This window comes from Diplodia corticola (genome assembly GCF_001883845.1).
Source record: "Diplodia corticola strain CBS 112549 chromosome Unknown scaffold4, whole genome shotgun sequence".
Classification (NCBI taxonomy): Eukaryota; Fungi; Ascomycota; class Dothideomycetes; order Botryosphaeriales; family Botryosphaeriaceae; genus Diplodia; species Diplodia corticola.
In genome coordinates, this window is record NW_017971483.1 from 799,395 (window position 1) to 825,358 (window position 25,964).

The following is a 25,964-nucleotide window of genomic DNA, read 5'->3' on the forward strand; positions in this document are numbered from 1 at the left end:
CCCCCCCCCCCCCCCCCCTCCCCGCTCAAACCGCATACCTAAACAACGGACTCCGATCCCCCATCCTCCGCAACTCCTCCTCCCCCCACCTCGCCCTCACCTCCTCCTCGCTCCCCACCGCCTCCTTCTCCGCATTCAACCGCTCATACGCCACCTTCAGCACCAGCGTCGCCGCGACCGCCGCCAGCGAGATCCCCAACCCAAACCCAAACCCCAACCAATAATGCGGCGCCTCCGCCTCCAGATAAACGTTGCACCCCACCGCACCGCCCAGGTTCCCGACGCTGATAAGCAGCGCCATGCCCACCGCCCGCTTCCACGACGGCGCCAGGTTGTTGCCCACCCACGCCAGCACCCCGATCAGCGGCGGATACACCCCCGCCGGCACGCAGAACAGCAGCGCGTACGTCAGCCCCGGCAGCCGCGGGTGCGGGATGCACAGCAAGCCGAGGAAGCCGCCCGCCGCGACGCAGAACGGCCCCGCGATGAAGGGCCACCGCTTTTGGCGTCGGTCGGCCCAGTAGGAGACGATGATGGTGGCGATGGCGCCGAGGATGTAGATGGGGATGGTGAGGAGCTGCGCGGCGGCGGCGGTGTAGCCGAGGTTGAGGATGACGGACGGTGCCGAGTAGGTGAAGCCGTAGAGGGAGATGGAGTTGCCCTTGAGTTTGTTGGCGTGCGTGCGTTAGTCGGGGGAACAGGAGGGGGGAGCGGACTGTATATACGCACCCAATACACGACGACGGCGCACCAAATCTTCCACTCCCCCAGCGCGGCGCGCACCGCCGGCCAACTGAACGCATCCGCCGTCTCGACCCTCCCCGTCCGCGTCCCCGCATCCATCCGCAGCCGGCGCACCAGGAACCGGCGCTCCCGCACGCTCAGGAACGCCGCCGCCTCCGCCGGGCCGTCCGGCAGCAGCGCGAAGCAGCCCGCCCCGACGCCCACGGTCGCGATCCCTTCGAGGATGAAGATCCACCGCCACCCCCGCAGCCCGCAGATGCCGTCCATGTTCTGGATCGCGTACGCGAGCAGCCCGGAGAAGGCGCCGGCGAGCGACGCCGCGCTGAAGAAGACGGCCATGCGCGTTTGCAGCTCGAAGCGCCGGTACCACGTCGTGAGGAGGAAGGTGCTGGCGGGGAAGAAGCCCGTTTCGGCGAAGCCGAGCTGGTGGTGCTGCGTTTTAGTCGAGGGGTGGGAGCTGGGGGAGGGACTGGATGGATGGGTGGATGGATGCATGGGTGGGTGATACTCACGGCTACGCGCGCGCCCACGAGCCCGCCGTAGCTCTGCACGATGCCCATGAGCGTCATCACCGTGCCCCAGGCGATCATCATGCAGCCGATCCAGATGGAGGGTTTGACCAGCTTGAGGACGACGTTGCTGGGGACTTCGAAGAGGGCGTAGGGGAAGAAGAAGACGGTGAGGCTGGCGGGGGGGGGCAATGTTGGTTAATGGCGTGCAGTCGATATGTCGAGGTTGAGTCGGTGGCTTACGCGATGTTGTACTGTGGACCGGTGAGGCCGAGATCGCTGTTCATGCCTGCGACTTTGGCGTTGCCGACTGTATGGGCGAGCTTTGCGTCAGCGGCGGGCTACGCTGGGAAGATGGAGACAGATACGTACTGTTGCTCCTGTCGATGAACGACAGGACGTACAGAAGGGTCAGCATGGGCAGGAGCCGATAGTCGACTTTGCGGAGAATTCTCTGCGTCTCTTTGGCATCGTATTCAGGAACGTCTGCAGCTTGCTCATCGGATGTACTCGTCTCGATATCCTCGAGGTGGTTGGCATTCTCGTTCTTCATATCAGTGGCCATTTTCCCGGTGGCGTGTGGGAAAGTCGTGGAATATATGTGAAACTTCAGCCAGAACGAGGGACGTCAATGGATATAAAGAGCGGTCGACGAGGTGCCACAACCCGTGCGGGTGATGACGTACTCTCGGGTGTCGAGCGAGATGCGGGGAGGCGTCTTGGCAGATCGGGGATTAGAGTGTGGGGTTGAGAGGTGGGGGTGGCTCTCTCGGATGCTTGTATAACGGTGGCTAGTAGCTTCGACAATGGCTTGGCAAGCTTGGTATATATTGGACACTTTCCCGCATACCATGGGTTTTCCTTCATTCCATCTCTCAACTTTTCACCCAGACAGCATGAGAGGTTGTTCGTTCTTCCTTGGCCCCAAAATCCCCAAAATCCTGCGGCTCGGCCCGGCCCGGGGGGTGCGTCGGCATGAGCAGCGGGTTGGTAGGTATACTACGAACAGCACGTTGACTGCCGCGGCGGAGAGTAGCATGGCCCACGACCACGACAGCTCGGCGATGGCAAAGAGCATGGGCGAGAGAGGGCAGAAGATGCTTGGGAGTTCTCCCGGCCGAGAGAAGCGGGTTGGGCTCTGGGTTGACAAGGGCCCATATAATTACCTTTTTCTGAAGCAACAACCAGGCAGGGGAGTCGGCCAATCAGCTGGTTTTACGTCATGTTCAAGAGCTCCCGTATCAAGGTTTGCAATGCCGTTTGTTTCACTCTCACTTTAATTGAACTTACCGAACCGCAGCACTCTGGAACCGTCCGCCACCACGACCGAATCCACGACCGCCGGCGTGCGGAGACGTGCAGTCCAGGTCCGGAAAGCTCGATCAGACGATGCGGCGGCCATCGCAGCCCTCGGGGCTCACGTCTTCAGCGCCACCTTCGGCCACTCGGTCTCACCCGACGAGCTGCAGGCGTACCTGGACAAGGACTACGCGACGGCGTCCATCGCGGCGGACCTCGAGGACCCGCACAAAGACACGCTGGTCGGCGTCGACGAAAACGACAGGCTGGTCGGCTTCGCACTCCTCACGCGGAACTCGGTCGAGCCGTGCGTCGAGTCGCTCGAGAGCACGGTCGAGCTGCAGCGGATTTACGTCGACACGGCTGCGCATGGGAAGGGGGTGGGCGGTTTGCTGGCGAGGGCGGTGGAGAAGCTGGCGAGGGAGCAGGGGTTTCGCAACATGTGGCTGGGGGTGTGGGAGGAGAATGCTGTGGCGCAGAAGGCGTATGAGAAGTGGGGTTACAAGAAGGTTGGAACGCACGACTTCGTCGTCGGCACGGTGGTGCAGACGGACTGGATCATGGCAAAGGCGCTGTAGAAGTACGTATGACTTATCACTTAGTCATGGAGAGTGGAGTTGGCTGTCTCTTGCCAATCGCATTTCTTGCCGATGTCCCGAATGACTCGATCAGGGGGGCAAGGGATCGACGGACGCGGTAGCGATAGATAGCTAGTGGCCGACAACCGTCCCAACCTTGTTCTGCTCAAGACTTCTTTGCAGCCCCTGCTCCCGCCGACTGCTCCAATCACCCCAACCGTATTTGAATGGCTTCCAGCGCCGACGGCCTCAACGTTGTGGATGTGGCCATACACGTAAACACCGCGGGCAGCGATGGCAATCATGGCGGATTCGCCTCGGGGGACGAGATAACCGGCGAGGTGGTGGTGACCACGCCCGAGGACGTCCACGTGCGGAAGGTGGATGTATTCTTCACCGGTGCGCATAGCCAGACAGCCCCACGTTGCCATGATGCAGCGGCGCTCACACGTCGGCAGGCCGCTCGCAGACCTGCATCGACAGCATCATTGCGCCGGGGCCAGTTTCCACCAAGAAACGCTTTCTTAAGCTGAGACGCCGAGTCAGGACATTCACGAGCAATCCCGACGGCAGCTGGCCCATTCCCTTCAGCTTCCTCGTGCCCCACGCGCTCGATCCAGCCGCGTGCTCATGCGTCTCCTTGCCCGACGACCATCTGCAACTGCCACCCACCATGGGTGGAAACCACAGCTGGGAACACGCCGGCCAGCTCCTCGACGACCCCACCCCCGACATGGTCGACATCTGCTACAAGATCGTCGCAAGGGTCGAGGTCAGCGACAGCCAGGGCCGATGCGCGTGCACAGAAACGCACACCAAGCTCTGCGTCGTGCCGAGCTTCCCCGAGCCGCCACCCTCCTTCTCGAGCGAGTACCGCATCCGCGAGGAGAAGGGCGTCAGGCGAAGCATCTTGACCGGACGCTTGGGCTGCTTGGTCATGGAAGCCCAGACACCAAGCGCCCTCAAAGGCATCAAGTCCGACGGCGCCACCCTCGTCTCGACAAAGGTGCTCGTCCGATTCGACCCTGCGTCCCACGACTGCGCCCCGCCCGCTCCCGAAGACATCATGCGCAAGATCCAGGCCACGTCGACGTGGAAGATCGGGCCCAAGGGGACCTCCAGCAACGGACAGACCACCTACGCCATGACCCGCGCCTACACCGAAGCCATTTCGCTGCCGCCCTTCCACCTCGCCGGCGCAAAGTGGCTGAAGCGGTCTCCGGGCTGGGAGCACATGCAGGTGTCCAACGGCCATGCCGCACCCGCCGACTTGATTGCGCCCTCGTCGGGCTATATCGGCGGCGTCTACTACCTGCTGAAGCTTGCCATCCCCGTCGAGCTCCCGCCCGGCAAGGTGCTCGTACCCACCTTCCACTCTTGTCTGGTCTCACGCACCTACGAGCTCGAGGTTGCGCTCCTGCTCTCCTCCGCCGCCTCTATAACTGTGCGGGTTCCTCTACATATTTGCACATAATACAAGAGTTTGATTCTATATTCTCCGACAGTGCTGACGGCCAGAAATACCCCAGCGTGAAAACAACTTGAGCTTCTTCCAATATTTAAAAATGGGGGTGAGATGATGAAGTGTGAGACAACAATGTTGTGGCAGAAAGACCGTTCCAGAACGTTGTTTTGTCATCAGTTTCTCAACCTCTTTGCGCACCCGACTTACCATCGAGCATTGAGCTGAGTGAGGAAAGTCAATGAGGTCCTTCCTTTCTCCAACTCACGTTTAAAATGCAGATACTTTGTGGCTTAGAAAAGACACCGCTCGACATGCGTCGGGTAGTGTGATTGTGGGCGCCACTTACGAAAAAGGTGTGCTCGTCAGGCAGTGACTGCATACCCACGGGCGGTCAGCATTTTAAACATGAGAGAGCGGTGACGGCCCGCTCCAGCACCGACGGCATGGAAGCTGGTACCAGCTGCACGGTCAGGACTTAGGACGGAGCCACTCCGCTGTTGATGTGGCGTTTCCACCGACTCAGGGGGATGATGATCTGCATACACACGGCCTCCACCCACTACCCCAACAGCTCGATCGAGAGCGGGTGGGGAAGAGTGGATTCAGCCATCATTGACTTGCTTCACTTCGACGCAGAAGATTCGCGACATCCCCCCCCAGGTAAGCTAAAATCAATAGTTGGTCTTTCCCGCTGTCATTGCCTAGCCCGCATGCCCTACGTCATTGAACGGCCCGACTAGTATACACGCCATGATGTTGCGGTCAGCCTTCAGCCTTCAGCCTTCAGCCTTCCGGGCGCGTGCGTCGGACGTGCTGAGATCCGAGATATGATCGTCAACTTTATCTGGCGATTTACGAGCCGATCTGCATGTCAATATAGATCTACACGGGCTCAGCTACAGGCCCAGGCCAACCGCAGATGAGCTTAGCCCTGTAGGGGGAGCCTATCAGATGCACGCATTGGCCTGCCCAGCCAGCCGGACACCACGCTACACATAAACGACGTGCTTGTGAATACCCACCGTAGAGGATCTACGCACTTCAGCACCGGATGCAGGGGAAAAGGACGCCATGTCTCCTGCTGATCCCACCCGCCACTACCTTTGTGACGTCCAAAGCCAAGGAGGAAGTCGACGACACACAGGTATAAGAAGAAGCTCCCAGAGAGCAGCAACAGAACCAACATCACCGCTCACCACCACAACCGTCCACTCCAACCGTCAACCCGCCCTCTTCCCAACCCTCAAAATGCACTTCTTCGCCAAGATCGTCACCGCCCTGCCTGCCGTCGCTGGCCTGGCCTCGGCCGCCGTGATGCGCCGCGCAGTCAGCGCCGACACCATGGTCGCGGGCATCCAGGACCTCACCGAGCGTTCCGACGCCGTGACCCCTCTGGTCGCCAAGCTCAGCCCGCAGGACCAGGTCCCCTACACCGCAAACTACCAGGCCGTCATCAGCAGCCTCAGCGACCTCATCACTGCCACCGGTTCTGACGCTGCTCAATTCGCCGAGACCCAGCCCTTCGCCGACGAGGCGGCTCAGCAAGCCGTCTGCGACGCTTTCTACACTGTAAGCTGCCCACCGAGCGATCGCTTTTCTTTTCTGATCTTTGTTTTTGTTTGATCTTGCTTGCTGAAAACTTGGCACCGCAGTTCGTCCAGGTCCAGGAGAAGATGTTGAACGCCCTCATCGGCAAGTCGTATCTCGCCGACACCCCGTCCGGCTATCCTCTGGCTGCGACTCTAAGGACTCTCGAGGGGGCTGATGATGTAAGTCTCTTCTCTCTCTCTCTCTCTCTCTCTCTCTCTCTCTCTCTCTACATTTGAACAGGGATTTTCTAACGGAGAACAGACGATGGCGTTCTCAGTCCTTGACGCGGTTCCCAGCTGCGTCGATGCCGCGACCGAGAACAAGAACAGCCTCGATGCCAAGCTGGCAAAGGCGGTGTGCGCGTACAGTCCCAACGGGGAGTGCTAGATGGACGAGGCTGAAGAGGGGAGTCGAGTGTGATACTGCAGGCGCGGACGAGGCTGAGAGCTGGCGGAGCATGCACTTGTTCGCAGGAACCGCCGGCGGGTTTATTACGGCATTTGTGTGTGCATGGTTGCGAGGACCGGGTTGCTGGCATGCGTAATGACAGAGCGGTATGTGATAAAGTAATGTGTTTATCAGAGGGTTAGAAGCTGAACGAGGGCTGAGTGGCTTAATGATTATTAATTGCAACATCCCCATCCTGATTACGCTGCGCAGTACCATAATTTGTCTATGTCCATGGGCAAAATGTCCACTTGTGATTGGCGTCTTGACTGGGACTGGATTGACGTTGGGATAGTAGACTACAACATTAACCACTCCGCGGGGAAAAGCTCTTCCGCATCAAATCGCAACTTTTTTCAATGGTGGTATTGCGATGTACATACCAGTAGATTGCTCGGCAAAACGGGCCCCGTGGGGCAGAGGAACTTTCCGGAAAGCTATATGTAATAGGTGGACGGTACTCAAGTCCAATGAGTGTTTCACAGCAAGAGAACTCGTTGCGAAAAGGCCCACATTGGCGCGACGCCATCCACTCAACAGCAAGCGCGATAAGAGAGTCTAGTTGGTCTCCAGCGCTAGACAAGGCTGAAGGAATTGGTTCTGCGAGCCAGATACGGGGTTTCAAAGCATGCGCGGAGTAGAAGATAAGTGGGGTCTAACTATCGGACGCAATGTCCATTTTAATCTTACGTGCATATCAACCCCACCTGTTTACTCTGTATTCAAGGCCAACGCCCGACTTGTTGGTGACGCAAAAAGAATTATTGCTTCCGTATCGGCATTGGCTGCGAAGATCGGAGTTGTCGTCAGCGTAGCCCTGAGACATTGGGGCTGAAATTGACCTGGTAACTGCTGCCTGGTCGGCTTCTCGGCCACAGCCTTGTGACGGACCTTCCTTTAATGGCGATTATCGGATCAGTCACATCTCTGAGCCTCGCTCTCCACCAATCGGTTTTCGTGAATCCAAGCAAGCTGTAACCGCCGGAACTCGCTCAACAACGCAGCCTTGCACCGCACCATCCGACCGCTGCCGTGATCCTCCAATAGACAGGTGATCGGCTCGTTTTCTTACAGACAAGATCAAATAACATATAAACCAAGGTGCCTGATTTCAAAGGCTGTGCATGACTCTCAACTTGATCTCTCCCAAATCTTCACCGAAATGCTCCTGATACCCGATTGCGAGAATTGCTACAACAGGATGAAGTCTTTGTTCAATCTAAAAAACTCGGGTAAAAGAAAACATCCACGTAAGCAACCTTCTCTCCCAAGGCCTTGCTTCGACTGACTTTTCGAAGCATCACCACCCGCACCATCTGCGCAAGCTTGCAGCGTCTCCAATCCACCTGACATACGGCCTCAGCGACGTGATACACGTGAGCATCATTCTCTCCCAAGGCCTTACTTCGACTGACCTTCGAAGCATCGCCATCCACATCATCTCCGCAGGCTTTCAGCCTCCCCGATCGACCTGAGATAACGGCTCAGCGAAATGGTTCCCCTCAGTCCAACTTGTCGGGTCAAACCAGTTCACCACAGCGACCAAGCCTGTTAGATCAAATCACAGAGAACCTGGAGATGAGCGAATTCGATAAAAAGAGGTTCTTGCCGCTGGACTGCCTCGCACGCATTGTTTGCAGGCAAAACATCCAGCCAGCACTGCCGGGAGCAGAAGAGGAACTACTCAACTTCATAACCCAGGACGCAGCCAAGGTTTTTGCCACAGTGCTCCGAGCAACCAAAAAGTCCGGCAACAAACTTGTAGCGATCATGAGGAAATTCCACACAAACAACTTCCACGACGACCTTCTGCCTCATGGAAACGATCCTCAATGCACGTATGCTGGGAAGAGCAAATGTAACCATCACAAAGTCTTCGATGCACTCCATGACAAGATACACTGGGATGTTACCTCCGTTCAGGACTTTTTCGATATGAGATGGATTTTTCTGGCACCTGAATTCAAGGAATCTACTTTCCGTCATGATCTTGCACCCAACAGCATCTTACCCTTTGTGAGGGTCGAGGAAGATGCTGCCAAAAATCTTGTCGGAGGCTTCAGCAGAGTGCAAAAAGCCGTGATACACAAGAGCCATCAGACAATTCTCCCGACAGTAAGTTCACCTTTGAATTTCCGTGGTATTCATGCTGAGCAAAGGCTTTCTCAGACTGGAACCGGACTTACTGTTGCTATCAAAGAGTTGCAGCCATCCATGGACACCGACTATCCAGATCCCAAGACGGCATGGGAACTGGAGCTGCATGCGCTTGATGGCACCAGGTCCGGCAGACACACGCATGAACATTTGACAAGCGCCATTGCAGCGTTCCAAAAGAATGGCAGATACTACCTTGTCTTCGAATGGGCAGACGGAGGCAGCCTTCAACAGTTCTGGGAAAAAAACGAAAAGCCGGACCTCAGTGCAGACCTCGTCCAGGATGTCCTTGAACAGCTGCATGGCCTCTCCGGTGCACTATTATGCCTGCATGGCGGCAACCCCAGAGCCATCGACCGCAGGACCTCCAATCCCGAGGCCAATGCCCTCGGAGCGGAAGACGACAATGACGGCGATTTCAATACCATCGACGACCGGGCAATTGATTTCAGGGCCGACGAAGCTGGCCATTGGCGCCATGGAGACTTGAAGCCTGCCAACATTCTGAGGTTCAGATGTCCCGACTCGAACAACCCGAAGCCACTGGGAACGCTTCAGATTGCCGATCTTGGACTGGCGAGACGTCACACGGCGCAAACACGAGACCGAGTAGGACCGACGAGCATGAAATACGGGACCGTGAAGTACGAAGGTCCCGAAGCCCACCCCATGAACGCCAAATCGAAACCCCGGACCCGACTTTACGATGTATGGTCAATGGGATGCATCACCTTGGAGTTCATCATCTGGCTTCTTCACGGCGACCGTGGCTTGCAAGAGTTTGATCGCCAGACACTCGATGCAAACCGCATCGACGACAGCATGCATCAAGATTTGATTGGGACAAACTTTTACCTGTTCAAGGGAGGCAACCGATTTGAGGTGAACGACATCGCAACATACTGGATGGCCAAGATTCAAGAAAAAGATCCCGAGTGCGAAAGCGGCAAGAACAGTGCTCTCAATGACTTGCTCACCCTTGTCAGAACGAAGCTGCTTGTCATCGAGACCAACACAAAAGACAGTGGCAACGGAGCCAGGACTGATCCATGTCGCGCAACTGCATCCGAGCTTGAGCAAGAGCTGCGGGAAATGAAGAAGAAGGGTGAGAATGATCGCGGGTACCTGTTTACGGGAAGCAAACGAGACAAAGTCGTGATTCCGAGCAAGCCGAGATCGCCTTTCCAGACCTTCCTAACGGTACCTGGGCATGGACTGGGTATACAAGGGCATCAAGTCACGTCTCAAGATTCTGCTTCTTACGAAGAGAAACGCATTGAACTTCCAGCCCAACCTTTGGATACCCAATATACCCATGTACGTAACGATGCTTGACCATAGCCGCGTTACCTGCCATTCCAGCCCCCCGTAACCTGCTTTTGAGTATTCAATCCTAATATTTACTTACGTCTACCCAGACCCTGAATGATACTTGGACGTTTATCGTTGATAATGATTTTGCACTGGATGCATTCCGCGGAACCAACTTCGCTGGGACTGTCCCATCTCCATCAGTCACCAAAATCCTCTGCAAGCGTTGTCAAGACTTGAGGTTTTCGCAACCTGACTTTGGACTGGAGGACGACGTGACCAAGCTTTCCGAGAAGGCCCAAGGCTGCAACATCTGCCGCCTCTTTTACCGGGCTTGCATCGATCTGGGAATCACCGGACAAATTCAACTGTACCGCGATGGATCTACGATCCGGAAGACAGGTCTCGGTCGTCCCGTCCTATCAATATGTAGAAGCCCAAACATTGCGGGCGGCTTGGAGGATCTCCAGATTGGCTTCCCAACCCTGCCGGAAGGAGGCGAAACACGTTTTCGAGTCCTTCGTCAATGGCTCGAACACTGCAATGGCCAACACGATTGCCATTCAAACGCGCCAGGCACCTTGCCGAAAAGAGTCATTGACGTGAGGCCAGACAATGACGCAGACTCTGTGCGCCTATGCGAGACGAAAAGTCAAAATGGAGAGTACGTTGCGTTATCTCACCGTTGGGGCATGAAAGTCAGAAATCCTCCATTCGCTACAACCAAGGAAAACATTCGTGAACGTCTGGAGCGGAATTACGAGATGGCTGCTCTTCCACGAACGTTTCAAGATGCTGTGACAGTCACCAGAGCACTGGGAATCCGGTATCTATGGATCGACTCGATATGCATCATCCAAGGCCCTGATGGCGACTGGGATGAACAGGCGAAGTGCATGGAGGATGTATTCAGCTCTGCATCCTGTGTGGTTGCCGCAACAAGAGCATCAGGAACGGCAGATGGCTTTCTGAAACCTCCACGTCCGCGAGACTTTGTGACGGTGTCGGATGGCTCAGCAAACTGTCTTTATGTCTGCGAGGCAATCGATGACTTTGACGGCCACGTCACGGAAGCAGAGCTCAACACACGGGGCTGGGTATTCCAAGAGAGAGCCCTGGCGCGGAGAACAATCCACTTTGCGAAGGAGCAGACCTACTGGGAGTGCGGCCACGGCATTCGTTGTGAAAGCCTCACAAAAATGGCAAAGTAAGTCCTCATGCACCATCGTCCGTCCATATAGCTAGCTTACAAGCGCATAGCAGCAAAGCAGCACTGCTGGGCGACTCCGACTTCCCCAACGTCGCGAGGAACCAATCGAAGGGCGGCATCATCGTCTTTTTCGAGACTTTCTACAAGCAATACTCGCGGCTTGCCCTGTCGGTAAGCACAGATCGGCCCGTTGCTATCGCTGGATTGGAGATCAGGCTGATCCGGGCTCTCGGAGTCCATGGCGGATACGGAATCTTCGACAGTCACAGACCCGGCCTTGAAGGTTTCTTAGGACGAAGTCTGCTGTGGATGCGCGGTTCGGATGTGCAATCCATGGTCAAGATCAACTTCGGGCCAGACGACAACGTGCCTTCATGGTCTTGGATGGCGTATGAGGGAGGGATCGACTACCTGGACGTTCCTTTCAACGAGGTTGCCTGGGACAAGGACCAAATCAAATCGCCTTGGGACCGGAAGCTCTCTCAGCAATCTTCGTGGCACACGGCTGATCGAGGAGCCAGCTCCAAGCTCACGGCTAGAGCACGCGGGTTCTCAGACTCAGCAGATGACAGCATCATCTACGATCGAGGAGGTCGACCGGTGGGGCAAGAATTAAAGTGTGTTGTGATCGGAAGGTCTAAGCTTGAGGAGCCAAGTGGCCGACGGACGCATTATGTGTTGATCATCGGAAAGCGGAGGAGACATGATTGGGAGCGTGTTGGTGTTGGAAAGTTAATGGGGAAAGACATAGCCGTTGAGGACAGCGGGTCACTTGTTTCAATTTCTTGAAATGTACGTATGACTTCAACCCTACTATTGTTTTCTGAGATTCAATCTGAGTTGGAGACATGTATTCAATTTCTTGATGGGGAACTCATGAAATACAACAGCAAGAGCGAATAGATGGCGGCAGTATCGGTGTTGAAAGTAGTACACCTCGTCCAACGGTCCGCCGATCTCCTCGTATTTGAAGTTCTCGTGTTGCATGCAGCATTTTAGCCGCGACTACACTAGCCAACAAACAAGTACGGTGTAGCCATGGCGACTTGGCGTAAACGTCATCGTGCTGAAGGTTTCTACATATAAAGAAGTGCACTTTTGACTTTTTTTCCCCACCATCTCAACTTGACATCAACGAAATATCCACCATGCAGTTCAAGGGCACCATCTTCAACGCTGCACTGCTCGGCGCCTCTTGCGTGATGGCGCAGTCGACGCCCGATCCAAACGTCGACGTGTCTGTCTTCGAGCTTCGCGCCTTCTCCAACGAAACCGCCATCGACGGCAAGTCCATTGTGGCCAAGAACGGCTTCCTCGCCGTCGGCACCACTTCCGATGCCAACTGCACGGGCGACAATGCGGACTACGACTCGACAACCTACACACAGTTCCTTATCGGACTGACAACCTACAACCCTGACGGCGATGCTCAGATCAGTACGTGACCCAATCATCAGCTCCGAGTAGACATGCTCGTACAAACACACACTCCTCACCCCAGCCCACATATCCCCCAATTGACGCCAAAAACTCGGGCAGTATTCGTCGGCACCAACGGCCAAAACCTGCAAGTCGCGCAGCCGGGCCAAGCGCCGGCCGAGCCGCAGGTGCCCACCGGTTTCCGACAGATCGTCCACTGGAACGACAAGCTGCTGCAGTTCCGGGGCGCGGGCTTCCAAGCGTGTCCGCGGTCGAACTTTGACGAGTGGATAGTCTCGGTGCAGCCGGGCGCGTTGCCCACTGTGCCGGAGTGCAACATCTTTGATGTGGTGATCGTGCCGAAGGACGGGGCGACGGCCCCGAGTTGCGTGTATAATTGATTGCTACAAGGACAAGGGTAGTGGGGTGCTTTGAATGTGAAGATAGCGAATGAAAGGTGTGCTGATTTGCATTACATGTGGTTTTCTGGTTTGAGCATTTAGTACCAGCGTTGACTTGTCAATGTAAGTATCGGCGTCGGGTTGGGGCTTTGTGGAAGGTCTTATGGCAAATATAGATGAGTAACACCAACACTACGAGATACAATCAACTACTAACCAGCGTCGAGTACGAAGCAAACGAAACGAATTAACAACTCCTTCACAGCTTCGACATCATAAAGGGGAAGCACCGATCATTCACTGCCATGGCCAGCGCCGCAAAGTCGGTTCCATCCAAGTAATCCACATAGACAACATTCGGTATGTTCCGGCCATGGCAATGCGGCAGACACTCCAAAAACAGCGCCTTGTTCGCCGAGTACGCCAGCGTCTTCACGCACTTGGTCGACTCGGACCCGTTCCACACAAACTCCCAGTCGTTGGAAAACGACAGGTTCGCCGTCTGCGGCGTCAGCGTCCACGACAAGAGGAACAGCCGCGGGTCCGACGCCGAGTCGAGCGTGTCCAGCTTCTGCAGCTGCTCGCGCGTCATGGCCGCGCAGTCGTCGCGGTCCGAGTTGAGCCTGTTGACGCCGACCTCGGCCGCGGTGAAGAAGCCCTGGTGCTGATACCCGCCCAGCGCCACGCCCCCGTCCTCGACCACGATGATGACGGCTGCCCGACCCGGCCCGATGAAGTGATGCAGCGGCTGCTTGGTGAGGCCGGCCGCCTCGCTCGCCACGGGCACGACGAAGCGGTCGTGGACGCGGCCGAACTCCTCGAGCACTCGGTTCCACTCCCCCTGGTCGAGCGGCCGGTAGTTGGTCGCGCCCACGTCCGTGTTGATGGCGTGCGAGAGGTTGACGATGACGAGCTCCTTGCTCACCGCGGTGAAGCGGTTGATGTCGTCGACGATGGACCGGAGGCTCTGGCCGCGGTCCCCGATCCAGAGCGAGTCCAGCCCCTTCACCTGGTTGTAGTGGCCCGTCCAGAGCGCGCCGCCGCCGATGACGGGCCGGATGTCTAGGTAGCGCGACCCGTCGAGGAGCTGCTTGTGCACCGGGCTGGATTGGCACAGAAGCATGGGGGCGATGACGGACTCGGGCCGCTGGTCGAGCGTGGATATGCCTGCGTTGCGGGTGCCCGGGATGCAGAGCTGCGACAGAGGCCGGTTTCCGAGCTTCCGGAGGTTTTGTTGCATCCAGTCGATGGGGCCGCTGTTGGAGGAGAAGTAGCCTTCGGTGCCCGACAGGATGAAGCGCACTGTCGCGTCGTGCTCCCAGCCAAGGTCGAACTCGTTCCCGATGGGGTGGCCGGGAGTTGAGAAGCCGTTCAAGGTCACGCGGATGGCCGACGGTGCGTCAGTGACCATAATCTGAAAGGAACATCCTCTTGTGCCCTCGAGGTGGTAGATGCGCCGCAGTTGGGTTTCGCTCTTGTTGACGAACCAACCCTGATCGAGTTGGAGATAGATTTCGGCAGTTTGACCTTGTCCTCGTTAATCATAGTGCTAAAGAAACGGGCACCTGTCTCACCTGGCGGCAAATGTTCCGGGAAGTTCCATGCAATCACTTGCTTGGTGTTCATGGCATTGGGGTCCAGCCTCCATGTGTACTGCGTCCCATTGACCAACGTAAAGTAACCACCTTGACCCATCTTGGCAGTATAGATGCTGAAAATTTCGTAGTGTTCGGTATACTGCAGCTCCAGCAGTTGAAAGGTGGGAAATAACACTGCTCTTCTTAAGTGTCATCACTTCGCGCTTTTGGAATGTGCCCGGGAGATTCCAAAAATGGAATGCAGAAGAACGGCCGTTGAGAATGAACAAACCCTGCAACGCAGTCGCGGGAATGTCACCTCGTCCTTTGACTTTCTGCGTAAATGCTGTTTTGTAACTGGCTCTTGTGCGGTTGCGGGGACGAAATTCCTCCATGCATCCTCGTGGAAACGTGTGTCAGTTCCCCGGGTAACAAGAAGCGTCCGTGGTATACCATGCGCAGAATGCACATAATTCAACGTCAGTGATGCCAATCCAATCTAAACCTTTAGCTTGGTATGTAACGGAGCCAATTGATGAAGCCGTGGCAACGTTGATCAGATGAACACAAAAGGCGCATGTAGATGGAAGCAAATGTCTCAAGTAGCGATGAAGAGTATACGAAACCATCTATATGAAGAGTATACGAAACCGTCTATATGAAGAGTATACGAAACCGTCCATCTACATGCGCAACAGTCACCTCGACAACCGAAAAAAAAAAGGAAAATAATTTACAATCCACCTCCAGGCTCCAACCACCACCCCAACACCCACTCCACCTACCCCATCGCGCCCACACCGCCCGCCTGCCCGCCCCCCTCACCCCGCACAATACCCACTCCTCGCCCTCAACCAGGCGCCGCGCTTCCAAAACCCCCACCCCACCGCCACCCCCACCACCGCGCTCACCCCCGCCAGCACCCCATTCCCGACCCCCAGCCCCAAGCCGTCATACAGCCGCGGCGCGAACAGCGGGAAGCTGAAGCCGGCCATGGTGCGCAGGAACGCGGCCGCGCCCGTCGCGCTCGCCGCGTACGTCGTGTACGCGTCGACGACGTACGCCTGCGCGCACTGGAACGCCATGATCAGCCCGCACGCGAAGATGGCTGCGCCCACGTTCGGCACCAGGAAGTGCACTGCCGGGTCAGTCGACGCCGCCCACCCGTACAGCGCGAGCCCGACGGGCGTGAGGATGGTGGACGGGAGGATCAGCGGGATGCGGTATTCCGGGACGCCGGTTGACACGTTGTGCTTGCGTTTGAGGTAGATGTAGATCTAGTAGGGGGAGGGGGGGAGATGTGATTAGTTTGGGGAGGCAAGGAGCGGGAGGGAGGCGGAACGTACTCGGTCGTTTAGGGGCGCGCAGATCTGCAGGCCGATGACGAAGCCGATTCCCAGGGAGAGGTAGTTGAGGGAGGACATGGTGAGGGACATGTCGTATTGGTCTTCGAAGACGAGGGCGAATGTGGATAGGCTGCGGATGGATGAAGACTGTTAGGGTCGTGAATCAAGGATGGTGGGTTACAGCACTGACACCAGATACATGACGCCGTAGAGATATGCGCGGTACAGGGCCATGATTTGGATGACGGGCTGGGTGCCCAACATGATGAACGGACGGACGAGGTTCGTGCGGAGTATTTTGGCCAAGCTGTGGTCTGGGTTTTGCCATTTGGTCCGGAGGCTTTGGTCGCCAGTGGATTTACGGAGTTTGTCTACTTTCTTTGCCAGGATCGCGGGCGCATACGTCTCCCGCAGCCAGGCTGTGGCCATTATTTGAATGATGAAATCGGCAATTGAGACGGACCAGAAGACCCATCTCTATGATACTGGTCAGTGGCATTGTCTTTGTATCGGAGGATGAGGGCGCTCACCCAGGTCGTGTGCTCAGTCACCAAACCACCCACTGAGCACGGTATAAGTCAGTTTCCGGCATCTATTACTTGTACGCAGGGGGTTTCCTTACCAATGGGACCCACTGCCGGCCCAATGAATGGCGCAAGACTGTACATGGCAACGGCTTTGCCCCGTTCTTCAGCCCTCCAGCAGTCGCTTAGTACGCCACCTCCCAACTACCATGGGTCAACATCCGCTTTTTCGGCTGGAGCTGGAGACTTACTGCTTGCGGAGCGCTGCCACCAAGACCACTCAAAAACCGGAATGCAAGCATCTGTTGTTTCGTTTGAGCGAATCCACAAGCTGTATTGAAGACCAGGAAGAGCAGGTTCGAGGTTTGCAGGATAACAACGCGACCGAAGATCTCGGAAAGCGGGCCGAGAACGAACGGGCCTAGGGCAAATGCCAGAAGGAAGATTGACATGACAAAGGCTTGTTCGACCTCTGACTCGATGTCGAATTGGTCGCCAATGACTTCCAGCGAGGGGGCAATCATGGTCGAGGAGAAAGGTGAGATGAAGGTGAAGCAAGACACAAGTAGTGTTGCCGTCCATTTTTTTCTCTTGGTCCAATTGAGCGGGTTCATCGGGTCCTGCTCATCCTCCCATGTGATCTTGCGTATACAGTCAGGTGGTTGTCCAGCATCTTCCACAAGGGCAACTCACGATGTTGGGGTCGTCCTTTTCCCCGTCATTTCTCACTGGAGTGAGAGCGTCACGGGACGTCCTCCCTTCTTCTACATCTCGATTGGGCAGTTGGGCGATTTCGAGGTCGGATGTAGGGCTTGCAGGATCCGCATGGGCAAAAGACCGGTATGACGAAACATCTTCCCACCACCGTTGCTCACGTTGGCTCATCAGCGGGGAAAAATGTAGACTGGGCAGCCGATGTAGCGAAGAATGGTCGGTGGCTTCTGGGCGAGAAGATCTGCCGAACAAAGACTTGAGGCGATTCGACATGACGAGTAGCGCGGAAAGGCGGAACAGACAAGAACGAGTGACGGATGCAGACAGCGAGAGACGATGATACTATCACGAAGTCACCACTGCGGCCGTAGACAGAAGGCTTTTATGTACTCCTGTACCTGAGGTCTGACGGGCAATTGCGGTGTGTCGTGTGCGCCTCGACCGACATGGGAGTAGTGGGCAGTGAAGGGCAAAAATAGCAGCATGTACAGCCTCGCGAGCTGCGGCTCAGAGTTTGGTCTTGGAGGCCCGGCAGATGTCGGAAGACACTGGGAAGGCTTGGTGTCAGTGCTTGGCAAAGAGCGTGGCAATCGGGGTTCGGCCTATCAAAAACGTGCCGATGGCCAAGATCAAGCTTGGTGTTTTTTGCTGGGATCATCGCCGGGTTGACAGATGCCCCTCGCCTCTGTTCTGCCTTGCGCCGCAAGGCTGACTTCCGGTCGACTGGTTCTTCCCTGGTCCGGAAGGACGATAAGCGGTACGCGACGCATTTACGAGCGGATGACGACGATGGGCTCAGGTGAACATAGGTGTTCGGCTTCCGGCACGTGATCAGCGGTCGGTTTGCCGTACACGTCGGCGGAGTTGCTGCGAGTGTAGCCAATGGTGTTGCACTTGATAATTCAAGTGCTCCGCTGGCGTTGATATCGTATAGGGTGGAGACCTTATACCGGTGGGACACAACGAAGCAGTGAGTAATGACGCAAACGAGCGACCACCGGCGTCCGGCACTGTGCCGTCATAGCTCGCGTGCGGTGTGTGCTGTTTACGCGTCAGTCGACTGCGGAGAGCCACCCGGCCTGCCGTGTCGCGTGTGCATTCGAGGTGTTTGATTGGACGATGGCTGTGCAGGGAGTGGCTGTGTAAAGTGGTCATCGCCCTGGACAGCTGGACAGCTTGCGGCCGCACTAGCCTTTCTGCGGGGTCCCGGAAACTAACCGTAACGGGCTTACGGGTAGCTACGTCGGGCTAGTGGGGTCTGCTGTGTTCCATGATCTCTTCTAAACATATCGCGCCAGGAACCACAGCCCCGCCAGCCTGCAAGGCCACTGGACCAGACCCGTTAACCATCTCAAAATCCAAGGAAGTCCAAGAGCAAACATCATTCGACTCATCATCTGGCCCCCAGAACGCGTAAGAGCCTTGGAGGTGTTCTGCGATGTGCCGGGCGTTCCGACACAGTGGAAGCTGTGTTGATTGGTAGGGGCTAAGTCATCCATGGAAAAAAAACACCCCATCGTTGGCAAAAAGTCACAAGTCGTGTCGAATATGCCAGGCACAGCCTCCACCTTCTAGGTGCCTGTCCGGCTGTGAAGCCATGTTCAGGAAGTCGAATGTCGCGGTGGGAAAGCTGTATGCTCGCCGGCAGAAAGCTGCATTGGTATCGAGCAAAGGGAGATGCCCAAATTAGACATAAAGATAGCACGGTGCGCGCCTTGGAGGAATATAAAGCAGTGAAAGTTCCAGTTGAAGAAGTTGTCCATCAGTAGATTTCCACATTCGCTTTCATCAACCTCCAGCAGAATCAAAGCACTTGATTACTTATCCTCCGTTTCTCACTCCCCAAAATGTATAGACGCTCTTCCCAGCCAGCCAAGACCGCCGCTTCGAACACGGCCTCTCTCACCCCAATCAATGTTCTCGTCGCGCCCTCCGGCTTCAAGGGCAGTCTGAGCCCTTCGACCGTCGCCGATTGTATCACAGAGGGAATTCATCACGCACTTCCGACGGCCAACGTGCGCAAAGTGCCCCTCGTCGACGGTGGCGAGGGGTTCGCACGTGCCTTGGTGTCAGCAACCAACGGTACACTACACCATCTCACCGTCACCGGTCCCCTCGGCCTACCCGTGCAGTCGCACTTCGGCATCCTCGGAGACGGTCACCACTGCAACGGCAAAGCCAACGGCACAAACACCAATGGCCGGCTCTTGCGCCTGCCCTGGCCAACGCCGACGGACAAGGAGTCCACCACCACCACGACCCCACCCCCCAAAACCGCCGTCATCGAAATGGCCGCCGCCGCCGGCCTCGCCCTCACCCCCACCCCCACCACCCACGACCCCACCGCCACCACCACCTTCGGCGTCGGCCAGCTCCTCCTCGCCGCCCTCGACGCCGGCGCCTCCCGCATCCTCCTCGGCTGCGGCGACTCGGCCACCTCCGACGCCGGCGCCGGCATGCTGCAAGCCCTCGGCGCGCGCCTGCTCGACGCCCACGGCGCCCCGCTGCCCCGCGCTTCCGGCGGCGCCGCCCTCGCCGCCCTCGCCGACGTCGACCTGCGGGGCCTCGACCCCCGCCTGCGCCGCACCGCCATCGAGGTGCCCTGCAACTGGCGCAACGTCCTGTGCGGCCCGCACGGCGTGGCCAGGGTGTATGGGCCCCAGAAGGGCGCGAGCGAGGCGCAGGTCGAGATGCTGGCTGCGGCGTTGGAGCGGTTTGCGAGCGTCGTCGAGACCCGCCTGGGGTGTGCGGTTGCGAGTGTGCCTGGGGGTGGCGCGAGTGGGGGCTTGGGCGCGGGGCTGCTCGTCTTGGGCGCGACGTTGAGGCCGAGGTATGAGGCTGTCATGGAGTACTTTGGCATCGGGGACGGGGAGCTGTTCGACGGATGTGATCTGGTGTTTACGGCGGAAGGTGGGATCGACGAGCAGACGACGAGGGGAAAGGTGCCGGCCGAGGTTGCGGTGCGGGCGAAAGGGAGCGGTATCCCCGTCATCGTCCTGGCGGGGACGGTCGGGGACGGGGCCGAGGTGTGCTATCGGGCGGGCATTGATGCTTACGCTTCGATCTTGAGTGGCCCGGCTTCTCTGGAGGAGGCTATTGAGAGGGCCGAGGAGCTGCTGGTTGATGCGGCCGAGGCCGCGATGAGGATGGTTATGGTGGGTATGGCGATGAAAGGGTGATTGGGGGTGTCTGCTTCTTTTACACGAGTGGTGACGGAGCTGGAGCGGGACAACTGATAGATGATGCTTTGTAGGGTCCAGTAGCTTTCCGTTTTCAAGTACCTCTAGATATCTTTCGAGAAATTTCCTTGTGCGCGAGGCAGTCGATGGTATAATCATAGTAGCTTCTAAATTGAACAGCAACAATGATTTATCATTCTAGCTCAGGAGGCCGCCCCAGACGAAGTGTTAATGTAGTTGTACAAAACTAAAAATAGTCCCAGACCTAGGCTTGGGTTTCGCCCCGTACCACAGGAGCATGATCCCGACTTACTCTTGGTCCTCCCATCGTGCTCGTTTGTTGGCTTCCTGCCTTCCACATCTACTGAGGTACGTTTATCCGCACGGACTGTCTGCCCCTCCGGTCCCTTATCCCCTACGGGTTTTTTGTCACGTGGTTGCCGTGCCTCCTTCCTTGGTCCTTGTAGGATTGTTTCCCGTGCAGATTCAGGCTGTTGTCAAAGGTTGTTCTCGTACGCGCCGGGTTCCTGTGTTCCAAGATTCCCGTGCGGATTCTTGCCCGCGTGGTCCTCGCGCGTGTGAGGCTCCTTGGGCCTTGCGGTGCTTTCTCCCGTGCAGACTTTCAGCCCTTGGGGTCTTAAAGCCCTTGTGCCCTGGGGTTTGTAACATGCGGTGGAGAGGGCGGAAGGCGCGGAAAGGCTAGGATGGTTGAGGTATGAAACCCTCATTAAGCGGATTCAAGGGTTGGATGGAATGGAATTTATATTGGGTAGGATTCACATTCGGGAAACATGTACTACTACTATAATTAGGCCGAGAAAAATGGCCGTGTAACAAGTTGATATTGGTGGTGTAAACCTCTATTGTTTGGGTGCGGCTGAGGTTAGGTATTGTGTTACTAGCTAGCGGAAAGCCGTTCGCAGAATGCGCGGCTTGGCGTTGTTAACAACAATATTATTATAGCCAGTCTTCTTAGCCTAACATGTCGGCAGGAATAACTCGCCCACGGCTTGGCTAGAACGGGAAGGATCTCGCACTTAATTAGCTAGAGACATATCTAATAATCCTCGAGTGGCAACAGTTCAGTATTGGTTCGCGAAGCCCGACTTACACGACAATTACCACTACGGAAGTAGAGTAAACGCCACACCAAACTTTGGCTGGCCCTCTCCGCTATAAAATTTGTACGACTGCCCTTCGAATCTAGAAAGCACCGTCCACAAAGTTAAGGCTTACCCAACGACCTCCCAAGCCCCAGATTCGAGTCAGTTGAGACATTAAAAAGCTTATTCGTCTTCTCTCTATCAATAAGATGCTAGCCTAACGAGAACATGTAGAGCCTACAACTTATCAGTCGCAGACATGTCCTGCCAAATGGAGATGCAAAGGCTGACGCTACCGGAAACTAATTCGAGTCATCAACCCGAATCACCTTCAACGTCAAAGTTACACCAGATTACACTTCTACCGAAGTTTCTTTTCAAAAACCCCTCCATTATTCTTGCTTTTGTTGGGGGACTGCTGTGCAATCTTGGTTGCTTTGTATTCACCCTATGGCTTAGCGGAAAGAAGTTCAGCTGTCCGGCTTGGGCCATTAGGTGCGAGGTCGACCCCAAGGTTAAGTGGATAGCCTTACACTACGGCCTCGTTCAGGGTATCGTTTCGGCGATATCTGGGATAGGACTTGCTGCGATGGGCTACGCTGCCCTCCAGCTTGGCCAGACTACCCTGTGGCCGATCCTTCACAAGCAGTGGCTGACCCTAGCCGAACTGGACACGCATGTTTTGGCGAGTAGTGGCTCAATTCCTTCACTTGTTAGAGCCCTTGCATCTGTTCGCAGTGCAGAAGCTTTCACAACCATCCTGCTAGTAGCTATCGTTGTGGCAAGCCAACAAGCCAACGCCGTCGTCATTGGTCTGGTTTTCACGAAAGCCGATGTCACCACCGTATTTTACAGCAGCCAGCCTGTCGGTAGTGGTATCGGCTTTACGTTCTCCCAAAGGAATCCTCCTGGGCCTATTCCGGTCCCTGTGACAGCTGCGAGTACACTCTATACTTCCTGGTCTAACGGCTACTCCGAAGAACCACTCCATGAGTTTCGGGACTACCTCTTTGACCGCAAGGCCTTTGCGAGCTTGACCAACTTTTCCATAACTACTGTCAAGGCTCAGAAGAACATTTCTTGCAACGGCTTCCATCTGAACATAAAGGACGACCCGAAAAAGCACATCAAGTATTTGCATGTGCAGACCCACCGTAACGACTCGGAATGGATCAAAATACTGACAGAACAACGCACAACGCTTTGGGTGGACAAAATCGAGTATATGGACGAGACACGGACCATCTCGACTCTTGTCTTCGCGGCCATTGACGGCAACATCGAAAATGGTGTAAATACAACAGCACCAGAGTGGATGCGGAACGCCGGGGAAAAGAGTATCAACACAATCTCGGCGGTAGCATGCGCCGTCGACATCACGCTCGTCGACAACCAGCACGTTGGCGTTGACTGGAAAGATTCTCAGCCGGCCAACGTCTCAAGCTTCGCCACTATTGCTGGACCAACTAGTTCCAAGCATCATTCTCGTCATGGCGAGGTAGCCGCGTGGTTGGGTGTCGCCATCACATCCTTTGGCGTCAACGTCCGTGGAGCTCAGCCAATGTTCGAGATGTCCGACGGTAACGATACATCGCTTCCCACGGCCTGGAATACAGTTGTGACGCACGTCAGGGGCAGTGGAAATAAATGGACTATTTCCCAAATCAAAAACTTCATCGAGGTTGGTTCAGGTGCTTTGGGAATGTCCCTTGGCCGCTTCCCGAATGACAAGGGCCACGTCGAGGTTCAAACCAGGCAGCTCACATCCCGCATGGATCCGGCAAGGCCATACTTCTTGCTCTACCTCGCAGCACCCGTTCTAGCTGTCATTCTCGCCCTGGCGGGGTTCAGCGTCTGGGTCCACTTCCACGAGGAGATCCCGAGCATGAACACGGTGAACGTCATGGAGATCATTGTCCGCTCCAAGGTTCTGGACCTTAAGAAACCTCTAAACGACGCGCAAAATGAAACCGAGATCAGGGAGGTTAAGGTCAACTATAGAAGGGTATCGGACGATGGTGCAGAGTTCGGATTGTGTGCTGCAAAGGAGGGTTTCGATGAACGCTAGACTACGGAGTAAGGCCGGTTGAGATTTTATTACGGTGTAGGATGAGCTCCGTCACACGGCTTGTTTGTTTTAAGACATGTTGGTTCGCTTGCTTATTTGTTCTGATACATGTAAGACTCCACGGCTTTTAGTTTTGGGGGTTGGTGCATGCGAGAGGGAGTAAGGCAGGTTGATACATTCTCGATTTCTTTTTGAAGGGGGTTTCTCTTTTTCCAATTGGGTCAATAGAATGAATTCCAGGGGCTTTGCTTCTAGTCCTTCTTTAAAGCAGTGAGTACAATCATCGAGATTGCTAGTAGCAGGAGCAGTTCCTCTAGGATCTGGATGAATATGCAGATTGCTGCGCGAATCACCGCATACTGTTGCTGCAGCTTTACACCAACGCCATGCGTGTAGCGAAGAAGAAAGACAGGACTGAACCATCTCATTTCCGGAGCTGGGATATTACGCGCTACGGAAATATCTTCATCCAGGGCCCTTCGAGAATCTCCTCCGAGTCCAAATCGTAGTACCCCCTCGGCGCCCGCTCCACCAGACTCCTCGCCACGACGCACAGCGCCCTTCCGTTGATGTTGCGATCGCTCAAGATGCGCAGCAGACACTCGGCCGCATCGTCGCCACTCGCCAATGGGATGTCGTTCGCGTCGAGGAGCTCGAGAAGCTGAGGCGGGACGAGGGCAGTTTTGAGGAACCTGAATCAGGAAGAAAAGCGCCTGCCAGTCAGTATCCAAACAAGGTACAGATCGCGGGTAGGGATGGCGCACGAAGGACAAATGGTATTCACCCTCGTGCCGTGCGCGCCCACAACGCGCCGCAGGGTTCTCATGAGCCCGCGGACGGCCCACTTGGAGGCGCCGTATTGGCAGAAGGTCGAGGTGTCCAGGTAGGCCGCGATGGATCCCTGGAGAACCAAGCTCGTGTCGGGGGGCTCTTTGCTGCCGTCGGCGATGGCGGTAGCGTGCTGGCGGCGGAAGTGGTGGAGGGCGAGTTTGGTGGTGTAGAGGACGCCATTGAAGTTGACGTCGATGGTATTGAGGGACGGTTCGGAAGGCTCGTCATTGGTGTTGTCCTCTGTCGAGAAGATTGCGTCATTGGTGCTGATTCCGGCATTTGCTACGACAGCGTGGATGAGGTTTGTTGGCGAGAAAGAGCGTGCGGTGTTGAAGAGGACGACTTGGTCACTCCATTTCCTGACGTCGCATTTGATGAATAGAAGCTGACTGAGGTACAGTTAGTTTTAGGAATGTCTTCCCACGCAGAATACCTACTTTGGAAACTCTGACATGAGGTTCTCAGCCGGGTCGGAATGGATATCGCCAATCACGACGTATGCGCTACATGAACGGGGCCGTGTGTCAGCGTGCAAGGCATCGAGTCCTCTGCAAGGTGCCAACTCACCCTTTCTTCGCGAGAGCTCTAACGTAAGCTGCTCCAATCCCTTGCGCTCCTGCCCAGATGGTCAGCTACAGAAATACGTGGTAGGGATGGTATGCTTACCGCCCGTGACTATTGCAGTCTTACCGCGAACTGTATCGAAATTGAACGCGGTAGTACAATCTACTGGTGGTGATGCCATGGTTTTGGTGGAAGAAAGGTCACGAGGGTAGAGATGAACGGGATCTCGAGATTCTTTGTGTGGAAAGCCAATCTCACAGGGCTTTATATGTGCGCGCGGGTCGCGGGGTCCCGCGGACTTCCCCGCGCTAGTGACCGTGGCCAGTAGCATCCAGAGCCCTGGTGTGATGTTTTGCGGAACTCCAGAACGTCCGGAGATTTCCACATCTGAGTTTCAGCTGAGCCTGGGGTAAACTTTTAACCGCCGAGTAGATTGGTACGCCGTCTACGAAGCTTTCGGCCCCCGAGTCCGAATCCGCCTGGCAACTACGATCAATCCCCTATCTATCACTCCAGATGTCATGAAAGTAGTGCCAGAATCTTGGGCTTAAATCCTCCGTTTGCTTATTATGTTCGTTGCCATACTGTTTATTGAGGAACGTTCACATGTCTCTTGCACCGACCAGGTTATATTGCGCCCGAACTCCACATACATTGTCCAGTATCCTTTACAAAATCTTAACGTCGGGCTTCTGTCTCTCCAATTTTCCGGTGATGGGATCTGATTCAGCAGACTCCCAGCAGCATGTAGACTTGGAGAGAGACGGTGGTGAGGCTCAGTTCGGGGGGCATCCAGGTCTGAAGGATAGGTGAGGTGAGGGATGTGGCGAGAAAGAGGGTGGTGAGGGCCGAGGTGGTGGTGAAGTGCATGGTGGATGGTGGATGGTGGGCCGTGAGGTGGTGAGATGGTGAGATGGTATATTGGGTT

The 25,964-nt window shown here is 56.0% G+C and overlaps 11 protein-coding genes across 11 annotated transcripts; 7 read left to right on the forward strand and 4 right to left on the reverse strand.

Moving 5' to 3' along the window:
- Positions 1 to 25: 25 nt before the first annotated feature.
- BKCO1_4000236 (retrograde regulation protein 2) lies at positions 26 to 1,818 on the reverse strand (the record flags this gene model as incomplete). Its single annotated transcript, XM_020275667.1, has 5 exons — positions 26 to 661; positions 730 to 1,167; positions 1,257 to 1,428; positions 1,497 to 1,563; positions 1,626 to 1,818. 5 exons carry the CDS (start codon positions 1,816 to 1,818, stop codon positions 26 to 28), a joined length of 1,506 nt encoding a protein of 501 aa, XP_020134179.1.
- A 688-nt stretch (positions 1,819 to 2,506) lies between these two features.
- BKCO1_4000237 (acyl-n-acyltransferase protein) lies at positions 2,507 to 3,130 on the forward strand (the record flags this gene model as incomplete). The annotated part of the gene is made up of 2 exons (XM_020275668.1): positions 2,507 to 2,511; positions 2,554 to 3,130. The coding sequence occupies 2 exons, from the start codon at positions 2,507 to 2,509 to the stop codon at positions 3,128 to 3,130; spliced, it is 582 nt and encodes a 193-aa protein (XP_020134180.1).
- A 227-nt stretch (positions 3,131 to 3,357) lies between these two features.
- BKCO1_4000238 (arrestin (or s-antigen) n-terminal domain protein) lies at positions 3,358 to 4,604 on the forward strand (the record flags this gene model as incomplete). The annotated part of the gene is made up of 2 exons (XM_020275669.1): positions 3,358 to 3,529; positions 3,589 to 4,604. The coding sequence occupies 2 exons, from the start codon at positions 3,358 to 3,360 to the stop codon at positions 4,602 to 4,604; spliced, it is 1,188 nt and encodes a 395-aa protein (XP_020134175.1).
- A 1,239-nt stretch (positions 4,605 to 5,843) lies between these two features.
- Positions 5,844 to 6,572, forward strand: BKCO1_4000239 (uvi-1 protein; the record flags this gene model as incomplete). Its single annotated transcript, XM_020275670.1, has 3 exons — positions 5,844 to 6,164; positions 6,248 to 6,364; positions 6,447 to 6,572. The coding sequence occupies 3 exons, from the start codon at positions 5,844 to 5,846 to the stop codon at positions 6,570 to 6,572; spliced, it is 564 nt and encodes a 187-aa protein (XP_020134176.1).
- Positions 6,573 to 7,833: 1,261 nt separating this feature from the next.
- On the forward strand, positions 7,834 to 12,099 carry BKCO1_4000240 (serine threonine protein kinase; the record flags this gene model as incomplete). Its single annotated transcript, XM_020275672.1, has 6 exons — positions 7,834 to 7,864; positions 7,931 to 8,008; positions 8,056 to 8,747; positions 8,802 to 10,106; positions 10,208 to 11,307; positions 11,361 to 12,099. 6 exons carry the CDS (start codon positions 7,834 to 7,836, stop codon positions 12,097 to 12,099), a joined length of 3,945 nt encoding a protein of 1,314 aa, XP_020134325.1.
- A 359-nt stretch (positions 12,100 to 12,458) lies between these two features.
- BKCO1_4000241 (general substrate transporter) lies at positions 12,459 to 13,130 on the forward strand (the record flags this gene model as incomplete). Its single annotated transcript, XM_020275673.1, has 2 exons — positions 12,459 to 12,747; positions 12,850 to 13,130. 2 exons carry the CDS (start codon positions 12,459 to 12,461, stop codon positions 13,128 to 13,130), a joined length of 570 nt encoding a protein of 189 aa, XP_020134324.1.
- Positions 13,131 to 13,389: 259 nt separating this feature from the next.
- Positions 13,390 to 14,825, reverse strand: BKCO1_4000242 (plc-like phosphodiesterase; the record flags this gene model as incomplete). Its single annotated transcript, XM_020275674.1, has 2 exons — positions 13,390 to 14,657; positions 14,705 to 14,825. The coding sequence occupies 2 exons, from the start codon at positions 14,823 to 14,825 to the stop codon at positions 13,390 to 13,392; spliced, it is 1,389 nt and encodes a 462-aa protein (XP_020134252.1).
- A 703-nt stretch (positions 14,826 to 15,528) lies between these two features.
- On the reverse strand, positions 15,529 to 17,462 carry BKCO1_4000243 (mfs multidrug transporter; the record flags this gene model as incomplete). The annotated part of the gene is made up of 7 exons (XM_020275675.1): positions 15,529 to 15,984; positions 16,054 to 16,183; positions 16,244 to 16,530; positions 16,584 to 16,615; positions 16,676 to 16,781; positions 16,829 to 17,218; positions 17,271 to 17,462. The coding sequence occupies 7 exons, from the start codon at positions 17,460 to 17,462 to the stop codon at positions 15,529 to 15,531; spliced, it is 1,593 nt and encodes a 530-aa protein (XP_020134251.1).
- Positions 17,463 to 19,138: 1,676 nt separating this feature from the next.
- BKCO1_4000244 (glycerate kinase) lies at positions 19,139 to 20,470 on the forward strand (the record flags this gene model as incomplete). The annotated part of the gene is made up of 1 exon (XM_020275676.1): positions 19,139 to 20,470. One exon carries the CDS (start codon positions 19,139 to 19,141, stop codon positions 20,468 to 20,470), a length of 1,332 nt encoding a protein of 443 aa, XP_020134327.1.
- Positions 20,471 to 21,832: 1,362 nt separating this feature from the next.
- BKCO1_4000245 (uncharacterized protein) lies at positions 21,833 to 23,641 on the forward strand (the record flags this gene model as incomplete). The annotated part of the gene is made up of 1 exon (XM_020275677.1): positions 21,833 to 23,641. The coding sequence occupies one exon, from the start codon at positions 21,833 to 21,835 to the stop codon at positions 23,639 to 23,641; it is 1,809 nt and encodes a 602-aa protein (XP_020134326.1).
- A 451-nt stretch (positions 23,642 to 24,092) lies between these two features.
- BKCO1_4000246 (short chain dehydrogenase reductase family oxidoreductase) lies at positions 24,093 to 25,217 on the reverse strand (the record flags this gene model as incomplete). Its single annotated transcript, XM_020275678.1, has 5 exons — positions 24,093 to 24,333; positions 24,406 to 24,861; positions 24,910 to 24,975; positions 25,040 to 25,088; positions 25,139 to 25,217. The coding sequence occupies 5 exons, from the start codon at positions 25,215 to 25,217 to the stop codon at positions 24,093 to 24,095; spliced, it is 891 nt and encodes a 296-aa protein (XP_020134329.1).
- Positions 25,218 to 25,964: the final 747 nt, after the last annotated feature.